The 26,720-nt window shown below is 37.2% G+C and overlaps 1 protein-coding gene across 5 annotated transcripts in view; it reads left to right on the top strand.

The window, feature by feature from the left end:
- PCNX1 (pecanex 1) overlaps positions 1-26,720 on the top strand; it is a 212,978-nt gene that overhangs the window by 94,788 nt on the left and 91,470 nt on the right. For 3 of the 5 annotated variants that reach the window (XM_043989025.1, XM_043989026.1, XM_043989024.1), the window contains exon 8: positions 3,330-3,514. The exons of the other annotated variants lie outside the window; for them this stretch is intronic. In XM_043989025.1, the coding sequence (XP_043844960.1) occupies positions 3,330-3,514 (185 nt within the window). The remainder of the gene's footprint in view (positions 1-3,329; positions 3,515-26,720) is intronic. 5 annotated transcript variants of the gene reach the window in all.

Here is a 26,720-nt window from a genome sequence, read left to right as displayed (position 1 = left end):
ATTGTGGCATAGTAGAAAAACGTGGAATTTCTATCAATTTTCATACATATGTAGTACAGAAGAAAAGAATGTGTGATTTATAGTAAAATGACCTGGGTTTGCCTACCCGCTCTACTTGCACCGTTTATATGACCTTATAGCAAGTCACTGAACATCTTTGTGCCTCAATTTCTTCATCTATAAAATAAGATAGAGTAGATGAGCTCCAAGGTGTTTTCTAACATTAAATCTATGATGTTGTGCTATTGAGACTTTTTTTCCCTTTGTAATTATGATCCTAGACGGATATATGATATTATGAATCTCTGAAATTATGACATAATCTTAAATATTTATTTAGAATATGTACTCTGAATGCTTTAAAAATTACATAAAGTAGACTCTTAACTATTTCCACTTTAAACGACCACTTTGGTAGCTAAATAGCCCTTTTCTTTTCAGTTTGCTTTGTCCATAATTTTTGGTTCTGAAAAGTCATGCCATTATAAGCAATTGAATGTTGCCTTACCTCAGTTTTTTTTTCCACTTTTGAATAAATTTCATTTTAGCAAATCCCCCAGGTTAGTTTTTTTGATGATGAAGAGTAGAAGATCAAATTATTTTATATTCCTGTTTTGTAGAAAATATTTTTTTCTGGCATTATATTACATACCAAGAACTATCTTTTCATTTGTATCTATTTAAACTATAGTTTACCTTTAGCCGTAAGACACATTGATGAGGAAGTAAGTGCTCACATATCCATAGGCTAAAACATGCTTTTCATGATTGGCAATTCAGTGAGGTTTTTGGGTCATTGTTGCAAATTGGCTTTTTGACATTGTCCTGTGTGCATGCTTGTGCTTAATTTTGCATGTTTAAAGAAACCCAATAATTTTCTAAGTGATTTTCTAATGGTTCTAAAAGAAAGGAGCTGAAAAACAGATGTTCCAGAATGTGTTTGTTGCTGTAACTTGGATTGAGAGCTATATCAGGTATATTCTGCTCAGTCTTTTATTTATGCAATTGTTTCAGATTTCACATTTGCCACTCTTCTGACTATAAAATATTTTTTAAAAACATCAAAATATCTGTATATTGAACAATAAATATTATTAAAGGTAGTTGAATTAAAACAATAGAATAAATTGATGAGGCTTTATAAAATCTCATTTCTTCTGCCCTTGTATCTTTTTGAAAAATGGTTTTTAATCCACACCTTTTAGACATGTGTGATATTGTTGGTATGGATATTATTACCAGACCAGTTCTCAACTTCCTTAATATTCTTGTACTTTAAAAAACTTATTCTATTGGAAAAATTCATTACCTTACAACCAACTTGTGATCTATCCTCTCTGAACTTAGGTAGGCAGGTCCTGGGACAACACATGTATAGCCTGTTAACTGGGCCCACTAATTAATATATTCCAGTTAATTAATGTTTCCTTTCATGAAGTTAAATTTAGCAGAATGCTAAAAAAAATGAGTTGTATAATATTTAAAAAATAATATATAATGAACTTGCAATTCAGCAGGCACCCATTGATTGCAAACTTTGCTAAAGATACTGTATTATAAACAAAGAATATTAAGATTGGTACCCTAAAGACTTATCTCTCAAGGAGGTTACAGTCTAATGGTTAGGAGAATCAGGACCTCATTAATGGTAAAGGGTTTGGTTCTCCTCAGGGCTGCCTGGAAACTCCCTGGGAGAGAAGATGCTCTGCCTTGTGATGATGAGCTTTTGGAACTTAATGTTGAAGGCTGGGTTTTAAACCTCAATGCCTACAGTGGTAAGCCTGGCTTTGTGGAAATTTGTCAGCTCCTTGCCTGCATGCTTCTCAATGACAGTCTTCAAGCCTGTGGGTGGCCATGTAGAATGAGATCCCTATGGTGCTCAACAGCAATGGCCAGCTGTTAAACATCCATCTTTGTCAGTAACTGCCCAGTCTACTCTCATGATAAAGGCTGCCACTCCTTTGTTATTGCATGGCTGCATTTACTATGTTGTCAATCATGAGGATGGCAAGTAACTTCTCATATATCAGTTTGTAGACCATTAGCCATACTTTCTGGTCATAGAGTGGTAGTATGTGTCTCCATGAAGAACATATCTTTCAAGTGCCCTATGACATATTGGAAGCATAGCACATCTAGGATCATGCCATAGCTAGTCTTTCCAATATTTAAGAATAATGTATTTTCTTCACTTTTGAGGCATTTTAAAAGAAAAATTTTGCTGCTGATACAATGCAAAAGCTAAACAGTCCTTTCTAGTTTGCTTCCATTTAAGTTTTTCTGAAATAAAGAATATATGTTAAACTATATTATGGACTGGGAAAAAAGAAAAACATCTTCAAAATGAAAATAGACATTATGCTGCTAAGTAATCAAAAATGGTACATTTATTGTGGTTTAAAAATTGGCTTTTGGTATGAATATTTTAGTCTTACGGGATACTTTTAGAGTTTGAACCAGGGATTGATAAGAATCTTACAGATAAGACTTCTTATCCTAAATTTTCTTTTGCCACCATTTTAGTTTATATTTTATTTGAACTTTTATTTTAGGTTATCTGATATTTGCCTGTTTCCTAGTCTAAACATTTTTTTCCCGTTTAGTTCAATGAGAATTCTATAACTTCAGAGCAAGTTGGGTTTATAATGAGTTTGAATAGCTGGTACCTTATATTGATCACTTGTATGACATATTTTGGAGTTGAGGGTCCATGAACTTCTATGGGAAAAAAAATTATATCTTTTGTTTCACCAATCTTTGGGTGTTTTGGTTTTGTTGTTGTTGTTGTTTTTTATCCTATGTACTTTATTTTATGCATTTAAAAACATTCTTCTAAGTGGTTCATAGGTTTTACCATACTTCTTTGAAGGATTCCATGATATAAAAAAAGTTCTAGAAACTGATCATGAGCCCCAAGTGAGGTCTGTCCTCTAAAGTATCAGGTTTTTCCCCACAGACATTAAAAGGACTCTACTTCTTGTCCTTTTCTATTACACCATATAACAGTAAACAAACTCCTTAATTTAACAAATACATAATGGTTACCTACAATTTGTAAAATACTGTGATATAGACACTGTGAACCACATATAGAAGAGCATGCAGTGAAGAAACAAAAAGATTTCTGAAGCTCCGAGCTATATTAGAGATACTGGTTTACATTTATTTCAGCAATAAAAACTGTACATTTTACAAAGGCTTTTCTCTTATGCTATGCTTAATGATAAATTTATCCTTTTGAAATCTGTTTTCTGTGTTGCTTCATTTCTGGCTATTGTTTTCTCTTATTCTTCCCTATAATGTCTTCCCCAATCCATGTTTTTTCGTAGCCTTCAAGATGGTCAGCAAGGCCAGCAGTCCACAGCCCAGGTCAAAGTCCAGTCCCGTCCCCCTTCCCAGGCTGCAGTGCTCAGTGCTAGTGCCTCCTTGCTGGTGAGAAATGGGAGTGTCCACTTAGAAGCATCACATGACAATGCATCTGCTGTAGGCGGTAGCAGTTTGCATCATGAACTTGGTATGCAGGCCTTATGTAACCTTGGTGACATGGAAGTTTTAATGCAGCAGATAATGGGTAATGATGAACTGAAATTCACTTTCCACATAGCTTCATTTCAGAACCATATATAGGGATACTTTTTAACAGGATTTAGGTTAAGCATGAAGAGGAAAAATATAACTCCTGCTTTTCTCTTCTCATTTTCTCTCCACTCTTGTCCCACACTTTTCTTTCCAGCATGTTCACTGTAAAGGAACATTTTTTAAAAAAGTTTGATGTTAATGTTTTATGCTTTCTCATAATCTAAATAGTTGTATCATTAAGTGCATAAATATCTTGTAGAAGAATGCTGAATTTTTCTCTTCTGTGCTTAATAGTTCTGTTTTTTATGGGAAAGAGACACTTTGTTTTGAAGTGAATGTTAATCATCTTTTCTATGATTCATTCCAGTCCTGAATGTTATGCTCTGAGATAATTATAATTGCATTATAATACCAAATACCTTTCTCTGCACCTATAATAATTTTCTGTTAGTAGATCAATCTATGGTCTCTAATTTAGTGATCATTTAGGACCATAAGATCATAGATTTAGAGCTGAAAGTTACCTTACTAGTCTAATGGTCTCACTTTTAAAATGTGGAAATGGGGGGGTTGGAAAGGTTTAATGACTTGTTTAAAGTCACACATGAAGTAAGAAAACAGGATTTGAACCCAGGTTTGTAGACCCCAGATCTTCTTTCTGTTGCATGCTGCTGGGCTCCACCTGGTGGATCCAAAGACTGTTTTGTTTTTTAAGCCCCTGCCCTCTTAAGGAGCTTATATTCTACTCTACATGTTACATATTACTTTACAAATAAGTAATAATGATGATACCTGACACAAACTGAAAGTTTGTGAAAGACTTTACACACATTATCAAATTTAGCCTTATTTTAAGTCCTAGAGGTAATACTGAGCAATCATTAAACATTTATTAAGCACCTACTTTGTGCCAGGCACTATGCTAAGTGCTGGACATAAGAAAAGGGGCAAAAGACAATCTCTGCCCTCAAGGAGCTTAGAATCTGTTGCGGGGAGATGACATAAACAAGTATATAAAAAGTAAGCTATACATAGGATAAATAGGAAATAATTAACAGATCGAAGGCATTGAGAAGGATTGGGGAAGGGGCAGCTAGGTGGCACAGTGGATAAAGCACCAGCCCTGAATTCAGGAGGACCTGAGTTCAAAGCTGACCTCAGACACTTACTAATTGTATGACCCTCGGCAAGTCACTTAACCCTCATTGCCCCACCAAAAAAAAAAAAAAAAGGATTGGGGAAGGTTTCCTACACAAGATGAGATTTTCATTGGAACTTAAAAGAATCCAGGGAACTCAGTAGTCAGAGCAGAGGAGGGAGAACATTCCAGGCATGGGGGGACAGTCAGAGAAAATGGAGTCAAGAGATAGAACGTCTTGTTTGTGGAATAGTCAGGAGGCCAGTGTCACTGAATCAGAGGATGTATCAGGGAATAAGGTGTGAGGAGACTGGAAAGGTAGGAGGGGACTAGGTTATGAAGGGCTTTGAGTGCTAAACAGAGCATTTTGTATTTGTTCCTGGAGGCAGTAGGAAGCTACTGGAGTTTATTGAGTACAGGCAATAAAGTGGTCAGACCTGTATTTTAGGAAAATCACTTTGGTGGCTGAAGAGTGGACAGATGAGTGCGAAGAGACTTGAGGCAGGCTGACTCACCAGCTGGCTATTGTAATAATCCAGGCATAAGGTGGTGAGGGCCTGTATTAGAGTGGTGGCAGTGTCTGAAGAGAGAAGGGGGTATGTTTGAGAAATATTACAAAGGTGAAATCGACTTGTCTTGGCAACAGATTGGGGAGTGGGGGTGGAAGTGAGAAATAACGAGAAGTCCATGATATTTTATAGGTTGGGAGCCTGAAAGAGTGGGAGGATGGTGTTGTCTTATACAGTGATAAGGAAAGTAGGGTGCAGGGTTTAGGGGGAAAGATAATGAGTTTAAGATGCCTACTGGACATCTAGATACCTGAAAGGCAGATGTGAGATTGGAGGTCAGCATTGAAGGTTGGCTAGTTGATTTGAGAATCATCATCAGCATAGAAGTGAATGAGATCACCAAGTGAAATGGTAATGAGGGAGAAGAGATGAGGGCCAGGGACAGAAACCTGAGGGCCACCTATGACACCTATGATTTAGGGGGTGGGTTCTAGATGAGGATCCAGCAAAGGAGAGACTGAGAAGGTTCAATCAGATGTGTAGAAAGAAGACCAGGACAGGGTGGTGTCCTAAAAACCTAGACACAGGAGAATATTGAGGAGAGGATGATAAACAGTGTCAGAGGCTGCAGAGAGGTCAAAAGAAGTAATGTTTGAGAAAAGGTCATTTTATAGATGAGAAAGAGTGACTTTTGCTTATGGTCATTAGTTTACTAGTGTCAGTGGTAGGATTTGACTCCAGGTCTTCATCTTTACAAATCCAATCATCTATTGTGCTGCAGACTACTTATTTTTTTAAAAATAATTTTTAAATGATATTTTCTATTTCTTACATCACCATAGTATCCCATGTACCCTTCCTAGAGAGCCATCTGATGACTTATTTCCTCCTTTAGAGAGAGAAAAAAGTCAGCACAACTGATAGTTAAATTGAAAAAGTCCAAAAATATGAGAAATGTGTAATATCTATGGACCTCTCACCTCCATGAAAGGGTACTTTTGGGGGTATCTTGTCATGTCTCTTCATTTGAGTCTCACTTCATCTTTATAATTTTGTTACATTTACTTTTGATTTTTTGGTGTGATGTTTTTTTCCAATTTCATCATTACAGTTATTGCGTTTATTGTTTTCTTGGCTCTACTTACTTTACTCTGCATCAATTCATACAGGTCTTTCCTTGCTTCTCTGTACTCATCATAAATATAATTTCTTAAAGTATAATAGTATTCCATTATATTCATGTGCAACAATTTATTTAGCCATTCCCTTGCTGATGAGCATCTACTCAGTTTCCAATTCTTGGGTATCACGGAAAATGCTGCTATAAATATTTTGGAGCATATAGGGACTTTTTTTTCTTACAGTAGCTTCCTTGGGGTATGAGCCCAATAATAGAGGCCATGGTTAGTCATTTTATTAGCATAATTTCAAATTGCTTTCCAAAATGGTTGTAACATTTCACAACTCTGCCAACAATGTATCCATTTTGAATGCATTGTGGAATGTAGTGTAAGATGTTGGTCCTCGCCTCATTTCTGCCAGACTTTTTTATAGTATTCCTAGTGGTTTTTTTTTTAATCAAATAGAGAGGTGTTGTGTTTTTTTTAGTTAAATAGGGAGTTTTCTCCTGTATAATTTGTTTTCCCCTTTATCAAACACTAATTTATTGAGTTCTACTGTTTGTGAATCTTCCTTCTGTAGTCTGTTCCATTGTTCTATTTCTTGATTCTTTAACCAATTCTAGATGGTTTTGATGATTGCTGCTTTATGATATAGTTTGAGTGAAGTGTTATTCCTTCTTCATCCTTGCTCCTTTTCATCATTTCCCTTGATATTCTAAATATTTTTTTCCAAATGAATTTTGTTATTACTTTATTACAGACTAGCTAATAAGGACAATTATTTTCTGAAAATGATAAAGCAAGAAAAAAATTTGTGTTTCCACTTTTGATATTATTAGTCAAATATATAACTAGAATTTTACTGTTGGTATATATGCATTTTCAAGTAACAGTTATTTTTAGTTGCAAATATATTCTGTAAAGTAGTAACAGTGCCTTTAATGCTAATGACATCTCTTTTCATAATATTTTTCTTAAATAAGTTTAAAGTTAGTTACAGATATGATTCATATTCATAACATTGCCATAAGTGTTTGTTTAGTACTACCCTGTGTCATAGATTTTGCATTGTGGTTGCTGTAGTAGATTTACTAAAGGACAAAGTTTTAATTTGATTGATTTTGAATCTCGAGACATTTATCTCAGCAGATGTAATTACAGTATTAGTTAGCTTTTTCCTGCAAAGGTATTTGGTGTGCTACAAAGCTTCGCCTAGAAATCCTTTACTGTATGACCATCAAATCTTTTTTTAAAAAAATAAAATTTTTTTGGATATCTTTTGTTCTTTTATTGCCTTAATTTTTTTTTGGCGGGGGTGGGGGGGGTGGGGGGGTGAGGCAATTGGGGTTAAGTGACTTGCCCAGGGCCACATAGCTAGTAAGTGTTAAGTGTCTGAGGCCAGATTTGAACACAGGTACTCCTGACTCCAGGGCCAGTGCTCTATCCACTGCGCCACCTAGCTGCCCCTGCCTTAATTTTTCTTACATTTCTTCCTTTCTCTCCTCACAAAAGTCCTTCCTTATAACAGAACTCATGAATTCTCTCTCACTTTACCTCTTGAGGGAGATGTTTCTTCACATATCAATTCTTTGGGGTAAAGCTTGTTCTTTATAATTCTGCAGCATTCATTTTCATTTGTTTTCTGGTTCTTTCTATTTACACTGTTGTAGCCATTGTGTATATTGTTTTTTTTTGGCTTCATTTATTTCACTCTCTATCAGTTCATTTGAATCTATACATGCTTCTGTGTTCATCATGTTCCTTATTTGTTACAGCATGGTAATATTCTATTTTATTTATGTACAGAGGTTTCTTTAGCCATTACCCAGTGTTGAAGTCTTAATGAAATGCCAGTCCCTTGCACATGAAATGTTAATGTATTGGGGGGGGCGGGGCAATGAGGGTTAAGTGACTTGCCCAGGGTCACATAGCTAGTAAGTATGAAGTGTATGAGACTGGATTTGAACTCAAGTCCTTCTGAATCCAGGGCCAGTGCTCTATCCTCTGCTCCACCTAGCTGCCCCTAATGTTAATGTATTCTTATACCAGCATTTACAGTGGTATAGGCTGCCAAATTGGGTTTTACAGTCCTTAATGGCTGGGGGTGGGGGTAGACTGTATGAGTTAGGGAACTGTGGTGTATGTGTACTGTGGTGTATTAAAGATGACTGACAAAGGGACCAGCAGAACTGCAATTTCATATCAGAGACTGGTAGGAAAACTCAATTTCCTGCCATATGTTTCTCAAGAATTTTGGCTGTATTCTTTTAATTAAATGCTTGACTATTTCAAGAGATTTTATTCATGGTGACCTCACTAGAATGGCAAGAAGGTAACAATTGTGCTTTAGGATTTTGTAGCACAAATTATATTTAAATTAAAATGATTTTGCCTAGCACAATAAGGATGATGAATTTTTTTCTGTTTAATTGGTTTTTTAAAAAGTACCAGTTGGGCAGTATTCACAATATTTAGAGTATATTTGTGTTTTGTGTGTGTGTGTGTGTGTGTGTGTGTGTGTGTGTGTGTGTGTACACACACACACATATAAATGAATTACTCACTGGAGACCCTTTCTTGAATTGAAAGACACTGAGTTCAAATCCGGCCTCAGACACTTAACACTTACTAGCTGTGTGACCCTGGGCAAGTCACTTAACCCCAGTTGCCTCACTTTAAAAAAAAAAAAGAAAGAAAAAAAGAAAGGCACTAACAATCTGAAGAATGTATTCTTTTAGATGATAAACCTTTCTTTATACCCTTGCACTATACCTTTGTGGGACTACTACGTGTGTATTTATGTATTTCTAGCATTCATTCCTTTTATTTAGGGAATCTTAGAATGAAAGGGGGCCACAAAGGTTATCTGGACCAAGACATTACTGATGAAATTACTCCTAATGAAAAATGGTCATCAAGCCCTCATGCCTTTATTTCTTTAGATCTCTTGCCTAGCATTTTACACACTTGTTTTACACTCCTCTACTTTTCTCTTCTTAGTGAAATAGTAACTGTCCATTATTATTCATGATTCTCTAAGTATTTATTGCCTGTTGCATCCATCTTTCTTCAGCTTGTCAAGTTAGTCAAGTATTGCTGATTAGGGCACTTTGAGGGATCTTTTGATTTTTCTTTAGCAGTTGCTGTTTAAAATTATAATTGATGTTAATGTAGTTCCTGTTGTACATTATGTATTTTTCATCATCGGTTTTAAAAATAATTTAGGATTGAGTTCTTTTAATTTTATGTCATTTTTTTCTAATCTATTACTAATTCTGATGTTTACTCTTATGACTTGGTGACTTGATTATGGAATGAGACTCACATAAAAAATGAGTCATTGCCTAGCAATTTAAATTTTATTTATTTATTTATTTTTAGTGAGGCAATTGGGCTAGCAATTTAAATTTAATTTTTTTGTAATGTTATTAAGTGTTTGCCATTTTCAATGCTACCCTTTTCCCTTTTTTTCACATAAAGCTGTGAATGTGTATTGTTTGTTTATACCTTGCTTTCCTTAAGTATATAAGAAACTCAGTCCGTTTTCATAGATGATCCTAAAACTGTATAATGGATGATGATTCTGTCAAATGGCACCCAATCTTGTGCCCAGTTCTGGTAAAGGAGTCCTCTGGAATCTCTTTCTGACCAAATTTTTCTGTCCTCATACTGTTCCCTGGGTGCTGTGCACTCTTGATTCCCCTGCAGCTGCCTCTGGCCCACAGCTGGTAATACTTCCACCTCACCACCTCCTAGTGTCTGAAGACTTCTCCTTCCATTTCTGGACTGGAAAAATGACTCATTGTGACTGTTTGTTGATTATCCCATTAATAATTCAGTTCAGCCTGCTTTTTATGAACTTTAGAGGGATGTAATGGGAGAGTTTGGCAAAAATGCTCACTTGACTCTGCTGTCTTGGTTTCCCCTTATAAATTCACTTAAGGTTCATTTAATTTCTTTTTCTGAGATTCTGTTATTTAAATATTCAATTTTTATATTCATTTGGGAAGTTGATGTTTTTATATTTATTAATTTCATTTGTCTTATTGGCATATAATTTGGAAAAATAGCTTATATTATTTTTTCTTCATCTGTGGTAAATTCTTTCATATACAATTCTGACAATTTAATTGTTCTCTTTAAAAAATAACTAATAGATAGGAATGTCTGATCTTTTTCTTTATTCTTTATTTCTCTCCCTCCCCCCAAAAGCTAGCTACCAGTTTTGTCATTTTAGTATAATTTTTGTTTTCGATTTTGTTAATATTTATTTATTTATTTATTTATTTATTTATTTATTTTTGGCGCGGGGCAATTGGGGTTAAGTGACTTGCCCAGGGTCACACAGCTAGTAAGTATCAAGTGTCTGAGGCTGGATTTGAACTTAGGTACTCCTGAATCCAGAGCCAGTGCTTTATCCACTGCGCCACCTAGCTTCCCCCGATTTTGTTAATCTTTTCTCTGACTTTCAGAATTTGTTTTTTGGTGTTTAGTTAGAGTTTTATGATTTGTTGATTTTTCTAGGTTTTTAAAAAATTGTGCGCCTGTTTCATTGATTTATACTTTCTCTTTTTTGTTGATGAAAGTTTAGAGATAAAAAACAATTCTTCTAGATACTGATTGGGCTGCATGCTCAAGATTTTCCAATTCTTTTGAAGAAAATGTTCATGATGGAAAGACATAAATTGTAGGTGTAGTAAATAAAATAAACTGTTTCCTTGTGCACAGTACATAGTACAGTAGGAAAAAAAAGTAACCCTGGGCTCTTTTCCTAACATACTCACAGGGGCAATTAGTAGATCGTGAAGAAACAGTAGTTTACCAGCTTTCACATTCGTTCCAACTTCTACATGGGACAAAAGATTATAATATATACAATTGTAAATATCTCTACAGTGAGTACCTTTCTAGTTGATTATATTGGGGCTTTGTATTTTGAGTGCTTTGATGTTAGAATAGCTGAGAGAATTATACAGATAGATTTTTTTAAAAAATCCATTTATTCAGTTTCATATTATTTCCTCCCTCAGATGAGAGTAGTTGATAAGGCATTCTTTAAGACATTGTTTTGATGAAGAGCTTTGTGAGAAATAGTAAGCTTTCAAAGAAAGCCTAACTGAAAACTAGGAGCACCTTGCCCTCCTGTAAAACCACTATTTCATAATTAAGCTCTGGGCTTAGTTGACCTCCAAGCTTCTTTTTAATTTTCAGTTTATGATTATTTGAAATTCTTTCTTTTGGGGGGGGGGAGGCAATTGAGGTTAAGTGACTTGCCCAGGGTCACACAGCTAGCAAGTGTTAAGTGTAATTTCAGACTTTTCTCCCTCCCTCCCCTCCCTCCGCCCTCCCCTAGACAGCAGGCAATCTGACATAGGTTTTATACACACACACACACACACACACACACACACACACACACACACACGCAATTATTTGAAATTCTTAATCTATCATGGATCCCTGAAGAAAAGTCTATAAATTTCAGCTTCAGACTTTAAAAATTGTTTTTATAAGATCAATATCTAAAATAATTTTAATGGCTTCTTTGAATAGTCACATATTGACCCAGTAATAAGCTGTTGAAATAGAAATCATTTTTAAGCTTTGGTTTTATATTTGAAACCAATAAGTCTCTCCTGACTTCATACTATATGCATTTCTCATGTAACATGAAGAGCTTCACAAGTATTTACATGTTCTAATAAACATCTGGGTTGCATGGCACACAATTTCTCCTCAACAGAATACAAAATATTTTATACTTTTGTCTTAAGATGTTCAATTGTATATCAAAGTGTAAAACTTAATATCACTTTGAAAAAATAAAAGTGCTTAGGTTTTTTTATTTGGAGGGTGATATGAAATACAGATAAAATAAGTAACATTTTAAAAAATCTTTTCAATAAATGAAAATATTTCATTGTATCTCAAACAGAAATGTAGGGAGAATTTGGGAAAGTACTTGATAACATGTACAACTTCTTTTCCATAAAATTTTTATTTCTGCAATTGTATAGTTGCTCTTGGTTTATAGAGAGACTTTTAGAATGTTATATCTGGTAGCTCAGAATATCTGCATAGCCTCACATTGCTTTATGAGATGATGGGGTACCTGGGTCTGAGTGAGACTCTTTGACAGTATCTGGTCTGCATTCATGGAGTAGTTTGGAGACTATATGGGAGTGGAGAGAGCAGCAAGACTTTGCCTGGTCCTCTTGTTCCTAGCAGTCCTCTTGTCCACCTGGATTTATTCTCAAAATTTAACCCTCACACACAGTATAAGCAATAAATCTTTAGTGAATACCACCTCTCATCCAGCATCCATGCATTAAAAAAATAGTTCTACTGTTAACAAAGGAGATGGATATTTTTTGCAGTCTTTTTGCTAGCCTTTCATTCTCTTGCTTTCCATTGTACCTCTCTCTTGTTAAGAGACTTAAGTCAATGCCAGGGACTGTGCTAAGCTCTCAAGCATACCAAGAAAGGTAAAAGATAGTCACTGTTCTCAAGGAGCTTTTAATCTGATGGGGGAGACAACATACAAATAACTATGTACAAATAAACTATGCACTGGATAAGTTGGAAATAACCAGTTCTTTTCATTTAAATTTATGACCCACATGTGTTCTAGAGAAGGGCAGGTTTCTTTCCCAATTTTGAGTGACTTGAGGAGAATTGGAAGGAATTTACTGGGGCAAATGATGGACTTAAAACCACTTAGGAACTACAAGTATGATGAGAACCTATAAGATCCATAACCTATAAAGTAATAGCCTATAATAATCAATTTAAGATTGAAATTCACTGAATATGTTTTAACCAATACAGAATTGAACTTCTCATTGAAAACTTAAAAGGGTAGATTTTTGTCTTGATCTAGGAAAGGGAAAAGGCTGTGGAATGGAGATTGACTTACTTAATAATTAGGTCTGTTGAATCTCCATGATCATAAATAACTAGATGATATAAAGAGCTTCCATTTTTCTAGTCTTGTGTACAGCAGGAGCATCAAGTTTTTGTAGCAAATCCTCCATGTTTCACCAGTACTTAATGTCTTCATAATCTAGATTAAAAATTTAAAAATGTTAAAATGTCTATTCTTCCCCTGCCCCCGCCCCAGGGCAGGGCAATGAGGGTTAAGTGACTTGCCCAGGGTCACACAGCTAGTAAGTGTCAAGTGTCTGAGGCCGGATTTGAACTCAGGTACTCCTGAATTCAGGGCCAGTGCTCTATCCACTGCGCCACCTAGTTGCCCCCTTAAAATGTCTGTTCTTGTAAAAGCTGTATTTACTCTGGGGCTTTGCATTTGCTATAGTACTTAAGTTCTTATATAATAAATTACATATATCAGAGTAGTGATAGGATTAAATTTTCCAGAATGCAAGCATAATTAAGTAAGCTTTTGTCTTGATTGATTATTACTAGTAAAAAGAGAGAACCATATAGCATAGTTTGTCCTTGGTGTTAGGAAGACCTGGGTTCAAATTCTTCCTCTGGCAAATGATAGCTAACCTCTCAGTGCCTCATATATATCTTTGTTTTTACAACTGCAGATTACAAATGAGTAGCCCACCTGCATTGGGGGAGGTAATTTTCACATAGGAAGCTACTTACATAAATGTAATTACAGATTAGTGCTATATTCATGGGGTGGCAGAGAAGAATGTGAAAGCTTGCATAATTTAGCTCTTTTTTTTTACATCCATTGCCATCATTTAGAATTCATTTATTATTATAAATCTTCCATCTAAAAAGTCCATTAACCTTTCTGATTTTATTTTTGTTGGTTTCCAAATTTCCTTTGGAATCAAAGAACATAGGTTCAGATCCTGCCTCTGACACATCTGTGAGATATTGGCCAAGCCAATTCACCTATGTCTCAGTTTCTTCATTTATAAAATTGGAGTGTTGGACTAGGTCTGAGATAGTGAAATGTGTTGTTTTCATCAAAATGTAGTGAGACAGGGGCAGCTAGGTGGCACAGTGCATAGAGCACTGGCCCTGGATTCACTAGGACCTGAATTCAAATCTGGCCTGAGACACTTAACACTTCCTAGCTGTGTGACCCTGGGCAAGTCACTTAACCCCAATTGCCTCACAAAAAAAAAAAATGTAGTGAGACAGACCCCAAAAACAGCAATAAAAGAACCCCTGGAGCAGAAAACCCCACAAAAATAAGGGCTGAAATTATTTTCCAGCTATAAATAGATTAAAGAGGGCCCTGCTGGGCTGCAAGTAAAGTCCAACCCTAATATCATGCCGACAGAGACCCCAGGTACGCTGCATGAAAGAAATTTACCCCCAAGCCTCTGAATCAGCTGCAGCACCACGGTGAGAGGGCTGAACGGCTGGCTGGGGACGGGGGGAGGGGGGAACACAGGGGTATCAGCGGGACCTAGGGAGGAATTCAGCTGTCCCACCCCAGCAGGGAACCAGGAAGAAATCCTGAGCAGCAGGAGGCCCAGGTAGGGGAATGGCACAGGCTCTTCAGAGCTAAAAACCACCACAGCATTATGCTGGCTGGTTAACTAGCAAGTTGGCTTGAGGTTATCTTCAGACCAGAGAACAGGCCAGGCAAGAAAAAAAAACCCGCCCTCCCTCAAACCAAAACACCTGGGACCCTCTGAAGCTTGGGACAGTAGTATAGCCTAGAAGCACGCCCCCCCTCCCCCCCCCCCCCCCCCCCCCCCCCCCCCCCCCCCCCCCGCCCCTTCCAGTGGGGAGTTAAAAGTCAAGTAAAAGATGAGCAAGCAAAAAAAGTTCAGAACTATAGAAAGTTTCTTCAGTGATAAGGAAGATCAAGGTACATCCTCAGAAGAGGAAAACCACCTCAGGGCTCCTACATCCAAAGCTTCCAAGAAAAATATGAATTGGTCTTAGGCCATGGAAGCTCTCAAAAGGGCCTTTGAAGAGAAAGTAGGAGAGGGGGCAGCTAGGTGGCACAGTGGATAGAGCATCAGCCCTGGATTCAGGAGGACCTGAGTTCAAATCCGGTCTCAGACACTTGACACTTAGCAACTGTGTGACCCTGGGCAAGTCACAACCCCAATTGCCTCACCAAAAAAACAACAAAAAAATAGAAAGTAGGAGAGATAGAAGGAAGGTGTTGAGAGAGGGAAGAAAGAATGGAAGGTATAGAGAGAGGGAAGAAAGAATGGAGAGGAATGCAGGAGAGTCATGAGAAAAAAGTCAACAGTTTGGAAAGTCAAATGGAAAAGGAGATAAAAATGCTGTCTGATGAAAATAATTGCCTAAGAATTAGGATTGAACAAATGGAAGCTAGTGACTTTATGAGAAACCAAGACATGGTAAAGTAAATCCAACTGAATGAAAAAATAGAGGATGGGGGCAGCTAGATGGCACAGTGGTAAAGCACCGGCCCTGGATTCAGGAGTACCTGAGTTCAAATCCGGCCTCAGACACTTGACATTTACTAGCTGTGTGACCCTGGGCAAGTCACTTAACCCTCATTACCCTGCAAAAAAAAAAAAATAGAGGGAAATGTGAAATATCTCCTTGGAAAAACAGCTGACCTGGAAAATAAATCCAGAAGAGAGAATTTGAAAATCATTGGACTACCTGAAAACCATGACCAAAATAAGAGCTTAGACACCATCCTCCATGAGATTGTTAGGGGAAATTGCCCTGATATTCTAGAAGCAGAAGCTAAAATAGAAATTGAAAGAATCCACCAATCACCTCCTGAAAGAGATTCCAAAAGGAAAACCTCCAGGAATATTATAGCCAAATTCCAGAACTCCCAGGTCAGGGAGAAAATATTGCAAGCAGCTAGAAAAAAGGAACTAAAATACTGTGGAGCTTCAATAAAGATAAAACAAGATCTAGCAGCATCTACATTAAAGGACCAGAGGGCATGGAATATGATATTCGAGAGGGCAGAGGAACTGGGACTACAGCCAACAATCATGTACCCAGCAAAACTGAGTGTAATCTTTCAGAGGAAAAAAAAAATGTAGTGAGACAGGTCAGTTTTAAAGTAATGAATTGGTGTCTTTCATTTTGCATTTGAAACAGTTAATATGCCTTCATAAAAATCCAGTAAAGTTTTCTTAAATCTGTATAGACAGAAATTGGACTTTCTTAGGGTATATTCAGTATAATTATGATTTGAGTCTGTATCAGTATAGAACTTTATCCTTTCAATTCTATTCTTTTTATAAAGCACATTAACCTGCAATAAATGAACATATTAGTTTATAAATGTTTTTCTAAAAAAAAATCAGGATTCTTTTTCTGATGTCCCCCCCCATACATACATACACACACACACACACACACACACACACACACACACACACACACACACACACACACCATTTAAGTAAAAGGCAATGGCTTTATTTCAGTTACCTGAAGTTTTTATTCTCAGTTAAATTTCAAAACTACTGACATTACTAGAATTATCAGATTTAAAAAGTAGAATTTTTAAATTCTTTTCCTTTTTAATGTTGTAGTGATAGGGGCAGCTAGGTGGCGCAGTGGGTAAAGCACCAGCTCTTTATTCAGGAGTACCTGAGTTCAAATCCGGCCTCAGGCACTTGACACTTACTAGCTGTGTGACTCTAGGCAAGTCACTTAATCCCATTGCCCCTCCACCCCCCAATGTTGTAGTGATTATATAATTTGTTCTCTTGGTTCTTGCCACTTTGCTGTGGAATAACAGTCCTCCAAGCTTTCTCTAAATCAGTCTATTTTGTCATTCCTTATAGCACAATTCTATTCCATTACTTATTTATATACCATAATTTGTTCAGTCTTTTCCCAATTGAGGACTACCTACTTTGTAGTTCTTTGTGCAAAGATGCTACTATAATGTTTTGGGTTTTGGGGTTTTTTTGTATCTATAGGTCTCTTTCCTCTTTCTTTAATCTCTTTGTAGTATAAGATTAGTAGTGAGATGGCTAGATCAAAAGACATATATGGGGGCAGCTAGGTGGTGCAGTGAATAGAGCACCGGCCCTGGAGTCAGGAGTACCTGAGTTCAAATCCGGCCTCAGACACTTGACACTTACTAGCTGTGTGACCCTGGGCAAGTCACTTAACCCCAATTGCTTCACTTAAAAAAAAAAAAAAGACATATATAGTTTAACGGCCACTGCTTTTTGGATGTAATTCCAAAATGCTTTCTAGAATGGTTGGATCAGTTCATATATCCACTTAAATTTCATTAGTGTGGAAAGTGAGCCAAGATAGTAGAGTAGAAGAAATCAGTACAATCAGATTCCCACGCAATTCCAGCATCATATAGAGTAGTGATCAAACAGTCAAAGGAAAAACATTTTTCCAGCCTAAGCTACCAAATTCAGCCTATAGCCAAGTGACCAGGGCAAGATCTATGGATAGGTTGGGATCATGGGCTCAGTACTTAGTAGGCCATCAGTATGGGGACTCCTGGAGCTTATTTCAGATTTCTTCTCTGGCCCAGATCAGCAGCATGGGTTCTGCCAGCTGGGCTAGGAGTACAAACTCAGTGCCTGGAGCTCCAAGTGTGGCTATACTGAAATCAGATCCTGGACTCAGTCCCTTGTTCAGGATATTAGTGGAGTGGGGCCAGGATCATGAATTCAGTCTCCAGAACTCTCAAAGTTCGGCCAGCAGCTCCAGGTTGCCCATAGCAGATTGCAAGAGATAATAGAATTAATAGGTTAGCACAAGAAAGAGATACAAAACCATACATAAGTATAGACTAACTGAAAAGGACTCCATAAGGAAAAAAAAAAGTTATTAAAACAGTTAAAAAATTGAAACAATGGAGGGAAATGTAAGGTATCTCCTTTAAAAAGGGGCCGGGCCGGGGGGTGCAGCTAGGTGGTGCAGTGGATAAAGCACTGGCCCTGGATTCAGGAGTACCTGAGTTCAAATCCGGCCTCAGACACTTGACATTTACTAGCTGTGTGACCCTGGGCAAGTCACTTAACCCTCATTGCCCCGCCAAAAAGAGAGAGCGAGCGAGCATGGGAACAAAAATAGTCATAGTAGAACCAGAGATTAAAGCAAAACTAGAAATTAATATTCTGAAAAATCACAAAGTGAAAACTCTTAGGAATATTATAGCTAAAATCAGCTTAAAGAAAAAATACTACAAGCAAAGAGTTCAAGTCCAAAGTAGCCACAATAGTAGCTTCCACAATAAAGTAGTGGAGAGTATGGAAGATAGTATTTTTTTTTTTAAGGCAATTGGTTTGTAGAGCCAAGAATACTTGCAAAACTGAGTATCATTCTACAGGAGACTAAGTGGATCTTAAAAGTAATAGATGCTTTTCAAGCATCCTGGTGAAAGCTGAATACTAACTTTAAATACTAACATGGGAGTAGAGAGAAAAATAAAAAGGTAAATACAAGTGAGCAGTGAGAAAAGACATCAAAAAGATGAAGTGTTTTCATTCTCATGTTGGGAAGGAAAGTTTATGATATAAGCATTTCCTCCCTAGGAATTGTAATGGTATTAGGTATCAGAAAATCAGATAAGATGGAGAGCCTGAAACTGATTTTCATAAAGTTTGGATAAAAGAAGAAAGGAAAAAAAGGGGGGGAAATGGATTCATTAGGAGAGAAAATGGAAAGAGTAGGTGGAACCTTTTATCTCACATAATCTTGGGGTACACATATACATCTATAAAAATGAGGATGGGGTAGGCCAAATCCTGAATTAATTTTACTTTCATCTGAACTGATCAAAAGAGAGTAGAAAACACACACACACACACACACACACACATACATACACAATTTGGTGTGGAGATACGTTCAGTTCACCTGGGAAGGAGGAAAAAATGGTGAGAGGGAAAATGGGTAAAATAAGAGGTACAATTGGTGTAGAGAAGGAGTTTTAGAATTTAAAAGGGAAATTGTGAATAGAAATTTAAAATTTTTGAAGTTTTTGCACAAATTAATGTATACTATTAGAAGAATTTAAAAAAATTTACATCATTTAGTCTTTTATTTTTCTTCTTTATCTTATCTCTCTTGAGGTATTACAAGCATTTTTCTCAGGAGAAATCTGACCTTCACTGTGGTTCTTAATGTACTTGATGTGCTTCAACTAAACATTAATGTTCTTTCAAATACCCTATTACCTCATTTTAATCTTCCCATTTTTTTCCCATGCCTACTAAGACCTTTATTCTTTATACCCCCAAGTTCTTTTTCCTGGCCATCACCTCTGGACTTCACCATTGTCTCCAGAAACTCATAGATCTAAGGAGAAGACCCGGGTACCCACCTCATCATTTCCCAGTAGTGGTTCTCCTATGCTTAATTGTGGTCTAGAGAAATTCACCTGCCTCCTTAGATCACATCAACTATTTTGTTTTTGTTTTTGTTTTGTTTTTTGCAGGGCAATGAAGGTTAAGTGACTTGCCCAGGGTCACACAGCTAGTATGTGTCAAGTGTCTGAGGCCGGATTTGAACTCAGGTACTCCTGAATCCAGGGCCAGTGCTTTATCCACTGCGCCACCTAGCTGCCCCCTACATCAACTATTAAAACTCATACTTCCCCACTTCCCTTTTCCCCGACTGGGGAGGTTGGAAGGTATATCAGAAAACTTGAGCAATACAATGATCCAAGACAGTTCCAAGGGACTCATGATGGAAAATGCTATCTGCATCCAGAAAAGGGACTGTGTAATCTGAATGCAAATTGAACCATACTGTTTTCACTTTTTTTGTTGTTTTTTCTTTCTTGAGGTTTTTCCCTTTTGTTCTGATTCTTCTTTCATAACATGACTAATGTGGAAATATGTTTAATGTGATTATACATGTCTAACCTATATCAGATTGCTCGCCTTCTTGGGGAGAGGGGAGGGAAAGGAGAGGAGAAAAATGTGGAACTCAAAATCTTATAAAAACAAATGTTGTTGGGCAGCTACATGGTGCAGTGGATAAAGCACCAGCCTTCACATACACGCAAAAAAAAAGGTCCATATTCTCTAGAGATCCATTATATCTAACCTTTCTAAAATTCTGTTCATCACTTTAGCTTCTTTCTTGATTATTTTATATTTAAATTCATCAAAGTCTGAGGGGAAAATTGAGGTCTGCTACTATTACAGCTTTTACTTATAATTTATTTAACTCTAAGAATTTAGAAGCTATGCCATTTGGTGCATATGTGTTCAGTGATGATATTAATTAATTTTCCATACTAACTTTTAAGAAAATACAGTTTCCTTTGTCTTTTTTAATTATGTCTACTTTTGCTTTGTCTGAAATCACAATTTGTATCCCTGCTTTGTTTTGTTTTTTTGTTTTTGTTTTTGCAGGGCAATGAGGATTAAATGACTTGCCCAGGGTCACACAGCTAGTAAATGTCAAGTGTTTGAGGTCAGATTTGAGCTCAGGTCCCCCTGAATCTAGGGCTGGTGCTTTATGCACTGTGTCACCTAGCTGCCCCCTATATCCCTGTTTTTAAAATTTCGTCTAAAGCATAATAGAGAGTCTGCTTTAATGCCTTATTTAAACTATGTGTATTTTTCTGTCTCAGACGTGTTGCTTGTAAGCAACATATTATTTGATTTTGGTTTCTAGGCTATTCTGCTATCCTCTTTCAGTTTATCCTCTTTCAGTTTCCTCCCATTCACATTCACAGTTATGATTGCTAACTGTTTCCCTCCAATCAATCAGCAAACATTTATTAAGAGCTTACAGGGTAGCAGGCATGGTGCCAAATCCTGGGGATACAAAAGGAGACAAAAGACAATTCCTGACCACAAGGAGCTCACAGGTCTAATGGGGAAGACAACAAGAACACATATACTCATACTCAGACCAACTTGTATACAAGATAAATAAGAAATTAACAAAGGGAAAACACCAGAATTAAAGAGGAATTTGCAATGACTTCTTTTAGAAGATGCATTTTTGATTGGGTTTTAAAGGAAGCCAGGATAGCCAGTAGCCAGAGATGAGGAGTCAACATTCCAGGCAATGGCAGATAGCCAGAGAAAATGCACAGGGCTGAGAAATGTAGTTTCTTGTTTGCAGATCAGCCAGGAGACAAGTGTTACTAGATCAAAGAGTACATGACAGAGTAAGAGGTAAGAAGGCTGTAAAGGTAGAAGGGGGATAGGTTATGAAAGGCTTTCAGTTTCAAAAAGAGCTTTTTGTTTTGATCCTAGAGGCAACAGGAACCGCTAGAGTTTATTGACAAGGTGGGTAACATAATCAGACTTTAGGAAAATCACTTTGGTGGGTGAAGAGAGGATGGGAGTGGGAAGAGATTTGAGGCAGGCTGACCCACCATCAGGCTATTTATAGTAGTCAAAGCTTGAGGTGATTATGGCCTACACTAGAATGGCGGCAGTGTCAGAGAAAGGAAATGGGGTATATTGATGAGAGGTTGCAAAGTTAAAATTGAAATCAACAAGAAATTGGATATGTGAAAGATTGGGATGGGGTGAGAGATAGTGAGGGATCCAGGATGAGCCTGAGGTTGGGAGCCTGAAGGACTAGAGGATGGTATTGTACTCTACAGAGCATCCATCCTATTCTTATTTTTCTTTCTCTTTTTTGCCCTGTTCTCTCTATATGGGTATGTTTTGCCTCAGATTAATGCCTCTCTTGATCTGTCCTCCCTCTAAATCCTATTAAGATGAATTTCTGTACCCCCCCCCCGTGTGTGTATATGTATTCTTTCCTCCCTTAAACAGTTCAGATGAGAATGAAGTTCAAATGTCAGTACCTCCTGCTACTCCCTTTTATATACATTCTTCTTGTGTGCTCCATTTATATAAGATAATTTCCCCTATTCTCTTCCTCCCTTCTAGTGAACTCCTACCCTTCCATTGTTCTTTTGCCATCATCCAAATGTAATAGAATCACATCCAGACCCTCATTTAATTAACCTCCCTCTGAGACCCCTGGTTATTGTAAAGTTCTTATATATCATCTCTCCATATAAGAATGTATACATTTTATGTGAACCATATCTGAACAGTGGGTGATGAGCTGCCAGATAACTCCCATTCCTGCACTTAGCACTAGATCTCTTGCCTTGGTGCTGTGTCTTGGCTCTCTTTATGTCCCTAGCCACTGGAATGTTCCCAGTCACTGCTTCTGCCAGCACTCCTGCAAAGTCCTCAGTGTCTGCACACCTCTCTGTCTTCCTAAGCTGTGGGCTAGAAAAATGTGACTTTTTCCTCAGCTTTCCCAATTAGAGTATGGCCTGTGTTGAGAGAGATGTACTGAGTAAGCCAGGAAAAAAAGCTTTTGCTCATTCTGCCCTCTTGACCCCACCTCATTTAAGATGCTTTTCTCAGTCCTGTGCAGCCCATTGATTTTTTAGGAGTTGCTCACCTGTTCTTCCTGGGGTGCATTCCTTTTCTTGATTCCCTATCGCCTATGCTAGTTCTTCCTTGAATCCATAATGCCCCCCCTTTTTTCCCTAAAAGGCTTTCTCTTTAAAGTTATTTCATGCTTTGAATGCTATATGTCTCTTCTCCCTGCTAGATGGCATGTCCCCTCTCTGCAGTAGCTCTTCTGCAAGATGTCATGGCTGATAGGACCTGAAGGGAAAGGAAAAATCTCCCCTTTGTTTGGTAGTGGTACAGGGGTCAAATGCCACAGAGATGCTTGCTACCTCAGTGGTCTGAAACTCCAGAACTCTCTCCAGGGCTTGACAAGGCAGTTTTTTAAAGGCCTCCAAGGATCTAGTCTTTCTTCCCCACTTAATTTCAACCCTTTACCTTTTTTTAAAAAAATAATAATTAACATTTTTATTTATAGTTTTGAGTTCCAAGTTTTATCCCTCCCTTTCTTCCCCCCTCCCTGAAGTGGTAAGGAATTAGATGTGGGTTTATACATGTACAGTTATGTAAAACATTACCATATTAAACATTTTGTATAAGAAAACGAATAAAATAAAAAAATGAAAGAGTGAAAAATAGCATGCTTCAGTCTGTGTTCAATCAGTATCAGTTCTTTCTTTGGAGGTAGATAGTATACTTCATTATTAGTCCTTTGGGTGCCCTTTACCTTCTATAATTACATCAGCTAGTTAGAGGAGAGGCACCCCCTCCCCTTTTACATTTAAATTCCTAAATTTTGCTGCTCCTTTGATTACTATGAGGACTTCAAGGATTAAAGGGTCACATAGGAACAAAATTATTCTGTATTTTGCATTTTTCTGGATTGAAATACATCTCTGATGTTTTATTTTCATATTTTAATGTGTATATTTCCCCTGATAGAATGTAAGCTCATGGAGGGCAGGGATTGTTGTAGTTTTTTTTCTTTCTTTCTGGCATGGGCTCAGTAGTACTTGTTTAATAAATGTATTTTGATTGATTTGTGATATTAAAAGCCAGCATGGTATTTTGTTTAGAGTGCTGGAGTTGAAGTTATGAAGACTTAAGTAGGTTCACATTGTAACCCTTAGTTGGACAAGTTACTAAATCACAGTTCCTTAACACTGTTTGGTTGATAGAGCTCTAAGGGAAACTAACAATATAGTGGCAGAAGTAAAATTATATCCTTTTTTCTTTTTTTTTGGCAGGGCAATGAGGGTTAAGTGACTTGCCCAGGGTCACACAGCTAGTTAATTGTCAATTGTCTGAGGCTGGATTTGAACTCAGGTACTCGTGAATCCAGGGCTGGTGCTTTATCCACTGCGCCACCTAGCTGCCCCTATCCTTTTTTCCTAAGACTATTTTTTATTGTGCTTTTTAAAAATTATTAAGGAATGTTGGTCAGCTGAGTGGCTGACCCCCCAACATGTCCTGCCTTAGTATGCTAATAAATTTCTTTTTAGCTTTATATTCTTGAATTTTGTCTTTTTAAATAGGGCAAAGGCCTAAACACAGAATTTTCCTTTTAAAAATCTGGCAAGTCAGGGAGATTTTTTTGAGGACCTTTGCCTGTGACTGTCACTTAGAAGAACCCTACTCTACCCCCCCCCCCCAAACCCCCCCCCAGCCTGCACTCAGGCCTTTGCCTAATAGCTGGTCTGAATGGATTCAGTAGTGGTTAGTTAGCCATGAAGTGATTGGACAGTTTAACTCCCCCAGACTCAGCAAGGATAAGCAGAAATAATTCCCATATGCAAACATTCTTTCCATTAATGCATGAAGGAGCAGAAAAGGGCAGCTGGTGAATACAGGCCCAGCATTAGGTTTCCCAGAAACAAAAAGGATAAGGGAATACAAGTACCAATATGAGATTGGCACAGAATAAGCCTCCTGCTGATTCCCTATTAGGCAAGCTGTTGTAAAAGGAAAGACTGCCAGTTTGACAGGGAATGTCCTTGGAAACTAGGGTTCATAATTATGAGAAACAAATTTGGCCAGATAAATATGGCACTTTTGGTTATTATCATCTGTGACTGTTAAAACCAGATCTGAAAAAACTAGAACCTAAGGAAGGCGGAAAAAATCATGGAATTCTTAAATTTTTTTTTTTGGTAGAGAATAATCAGAGAAGATGGAAGTAAAGATTTTGATGGGCCCCAGAAAGGAAGCAATGTGAGGTGGGCTTGATGGACCTTCCACTTCAGAAGTTCTCTAGTGGTGAGACAAGCACAGACAAAGGGACCTTAGAAGGGTGGAATCTCAAAACATCTCTCCCAGCTTTAGGCAGTGGAGATTCTTTCTACCTTCGCAACCTTCACCAGGTTGGAGATTTCAGAGATAAAGACAAGAAAAGGAAGGGAGTCTTTTTCCTGGTTTGTAGAAATGTATGGCATTACACAGAGTTCATGTTTTTGAACATGAGCTAGAGACTAAAATTTATAACCAAACTATAATATCTTTACTGTAAATTTCCAAATTGTGGTTTAAAGTTTTTTGTAGCTGCTAAAATGTTTTACTGGATTTTTGAGTTTTGCAGCTGGGATTAAGATTTCGTGTCAACCCTTCCTCTAGGGTGGTACATTTTGTTCTAATAGAAGTTGAATTTCAACTCCTAGAGAATAAACATAACTGGAGGTAGTTTGAAATGATTCAACAGAATTTAATTATTTAGGCAAGTAGTAGCTAAATCATCTAAATTGAAATAGACTGCACAACTTCAGAAGTAAAAAATTGGTATTATATAAGGAATATATTATATAAAAGAGATTCAGTGAAATGTTAGACTAGAATATGATTAAGAAACAAGATGAGATGGATTTAAGAAAATAGTGAAGGTAAAGAGAAGTGAGAAATCAGTGTAAATGAAAGGATAGTTTCAGAATTGGTAGACTTCAATCAAAGTCTAACAGAAATATAACAATAAAGGAAGAAAGTTTAAGAGAGCTCTAAAGGAAGGAGATGGAATTGTGAGACTGATTGGTGGAACTACTTCATCAACCTCCTGAGGGCTTCCCAGAGTTTAAACTGTAAAGAATAGTAGGTACTTCTGAAGTATACTTTATCTACCCCCTTAAAATATTAGAGGGCAGCTGGGTGGTATAATGGATAGAGTGCCAGACTTGGAGTCAGGAAGACCCGAGTTCGAATAGACACTATGTGACCTGGGGCAAGTCATTTAAGTCTCTTTGCCTCAGTTTTCTTATCTGTAAAATGAACTGGAAAAGGAAATGGCAAACCACTCCAATATCTTTGCCAAGAAAATCCCAAATGGGGTCTAGGAGAATTGGACATGACTTAACAACAACAAATAAAGTATCCCAACACAAAGGAATTGATTTGGCTCATTGGGTGACATTAAAGGACCTTCCCCTGCCAAAAAAGGTTATAAGGAGGTGAGAGGGCTGCCAGGAATTTTTTTGAACATGAGCTAACTGAAAGCAGTAGGGTCTGAAATTTGAGGTGCTTCAGCTAATGACCTTTGAGAAAAGTGAGATTTTTTTAATGATTACCCATTGGTTATTATAAATCCAAATTTAATCTGGTTAAAGTTTGTTCTGGAACTAAATGATAATGTGGTTTCATTTAAAGTGAGATATGTTCTCCTATTAGGATAATTGTGGTAGATCAGAACTTAATGGAAAATACATTTTCTATTTGGTATTAAGGCAATATGCTGGGGGAAATGTGATTAGAAAAGTTTGGGTTTCTTATATGACCTTGGTGATATGTAAATCTCCTCTCTCAATTTAGTACCTTGTGAGTCCTCTAAGTAGTTTACTCTGCAACTTGACTTAGTTTACCTGTAGAGCCTATTTAACTAGGTTTTGTTTCCTTAAGGGATGTATGAGATTAGGACTCTGTTTAACTAAGTTTGTTTGGCTTTTAGGATATTAAAGGAAACATGGGATTATGATTTCTGTGATACACATTATACTTGTTTCCTATTATGAATTTAAATCCCCTAGTTTATAGTCATTGATGCATGCTCAAATTGATTTGGCACAAGCAGCTGAGATTAGGATGGTGTGGTTGAGAATAAAAGAACAATATAGATCTGATTGTGGTGCTG

Source organism: Dromiciops gliroides, chromosome 2 (assembly GCF_019393635.1).
Source record: "Dromiciops gliroides isolate mDroGli1 chromosome 2, mDroGli1.pri, whole genome shotgun sequence".
Classification (NCBI taxonomy): domain Eukaryota; kingdom Metazoa; phylum Chordata; class Mammalia; order Microbiotheria; family Microbiotheriidae; genus Dromiciops; species Dromiciops gliroides.
The sequence above is the reverse complement of the archived record's forward strand: the minus strand, read 5'-3'. Positions and strand labels throughout refer to the sequence as shown.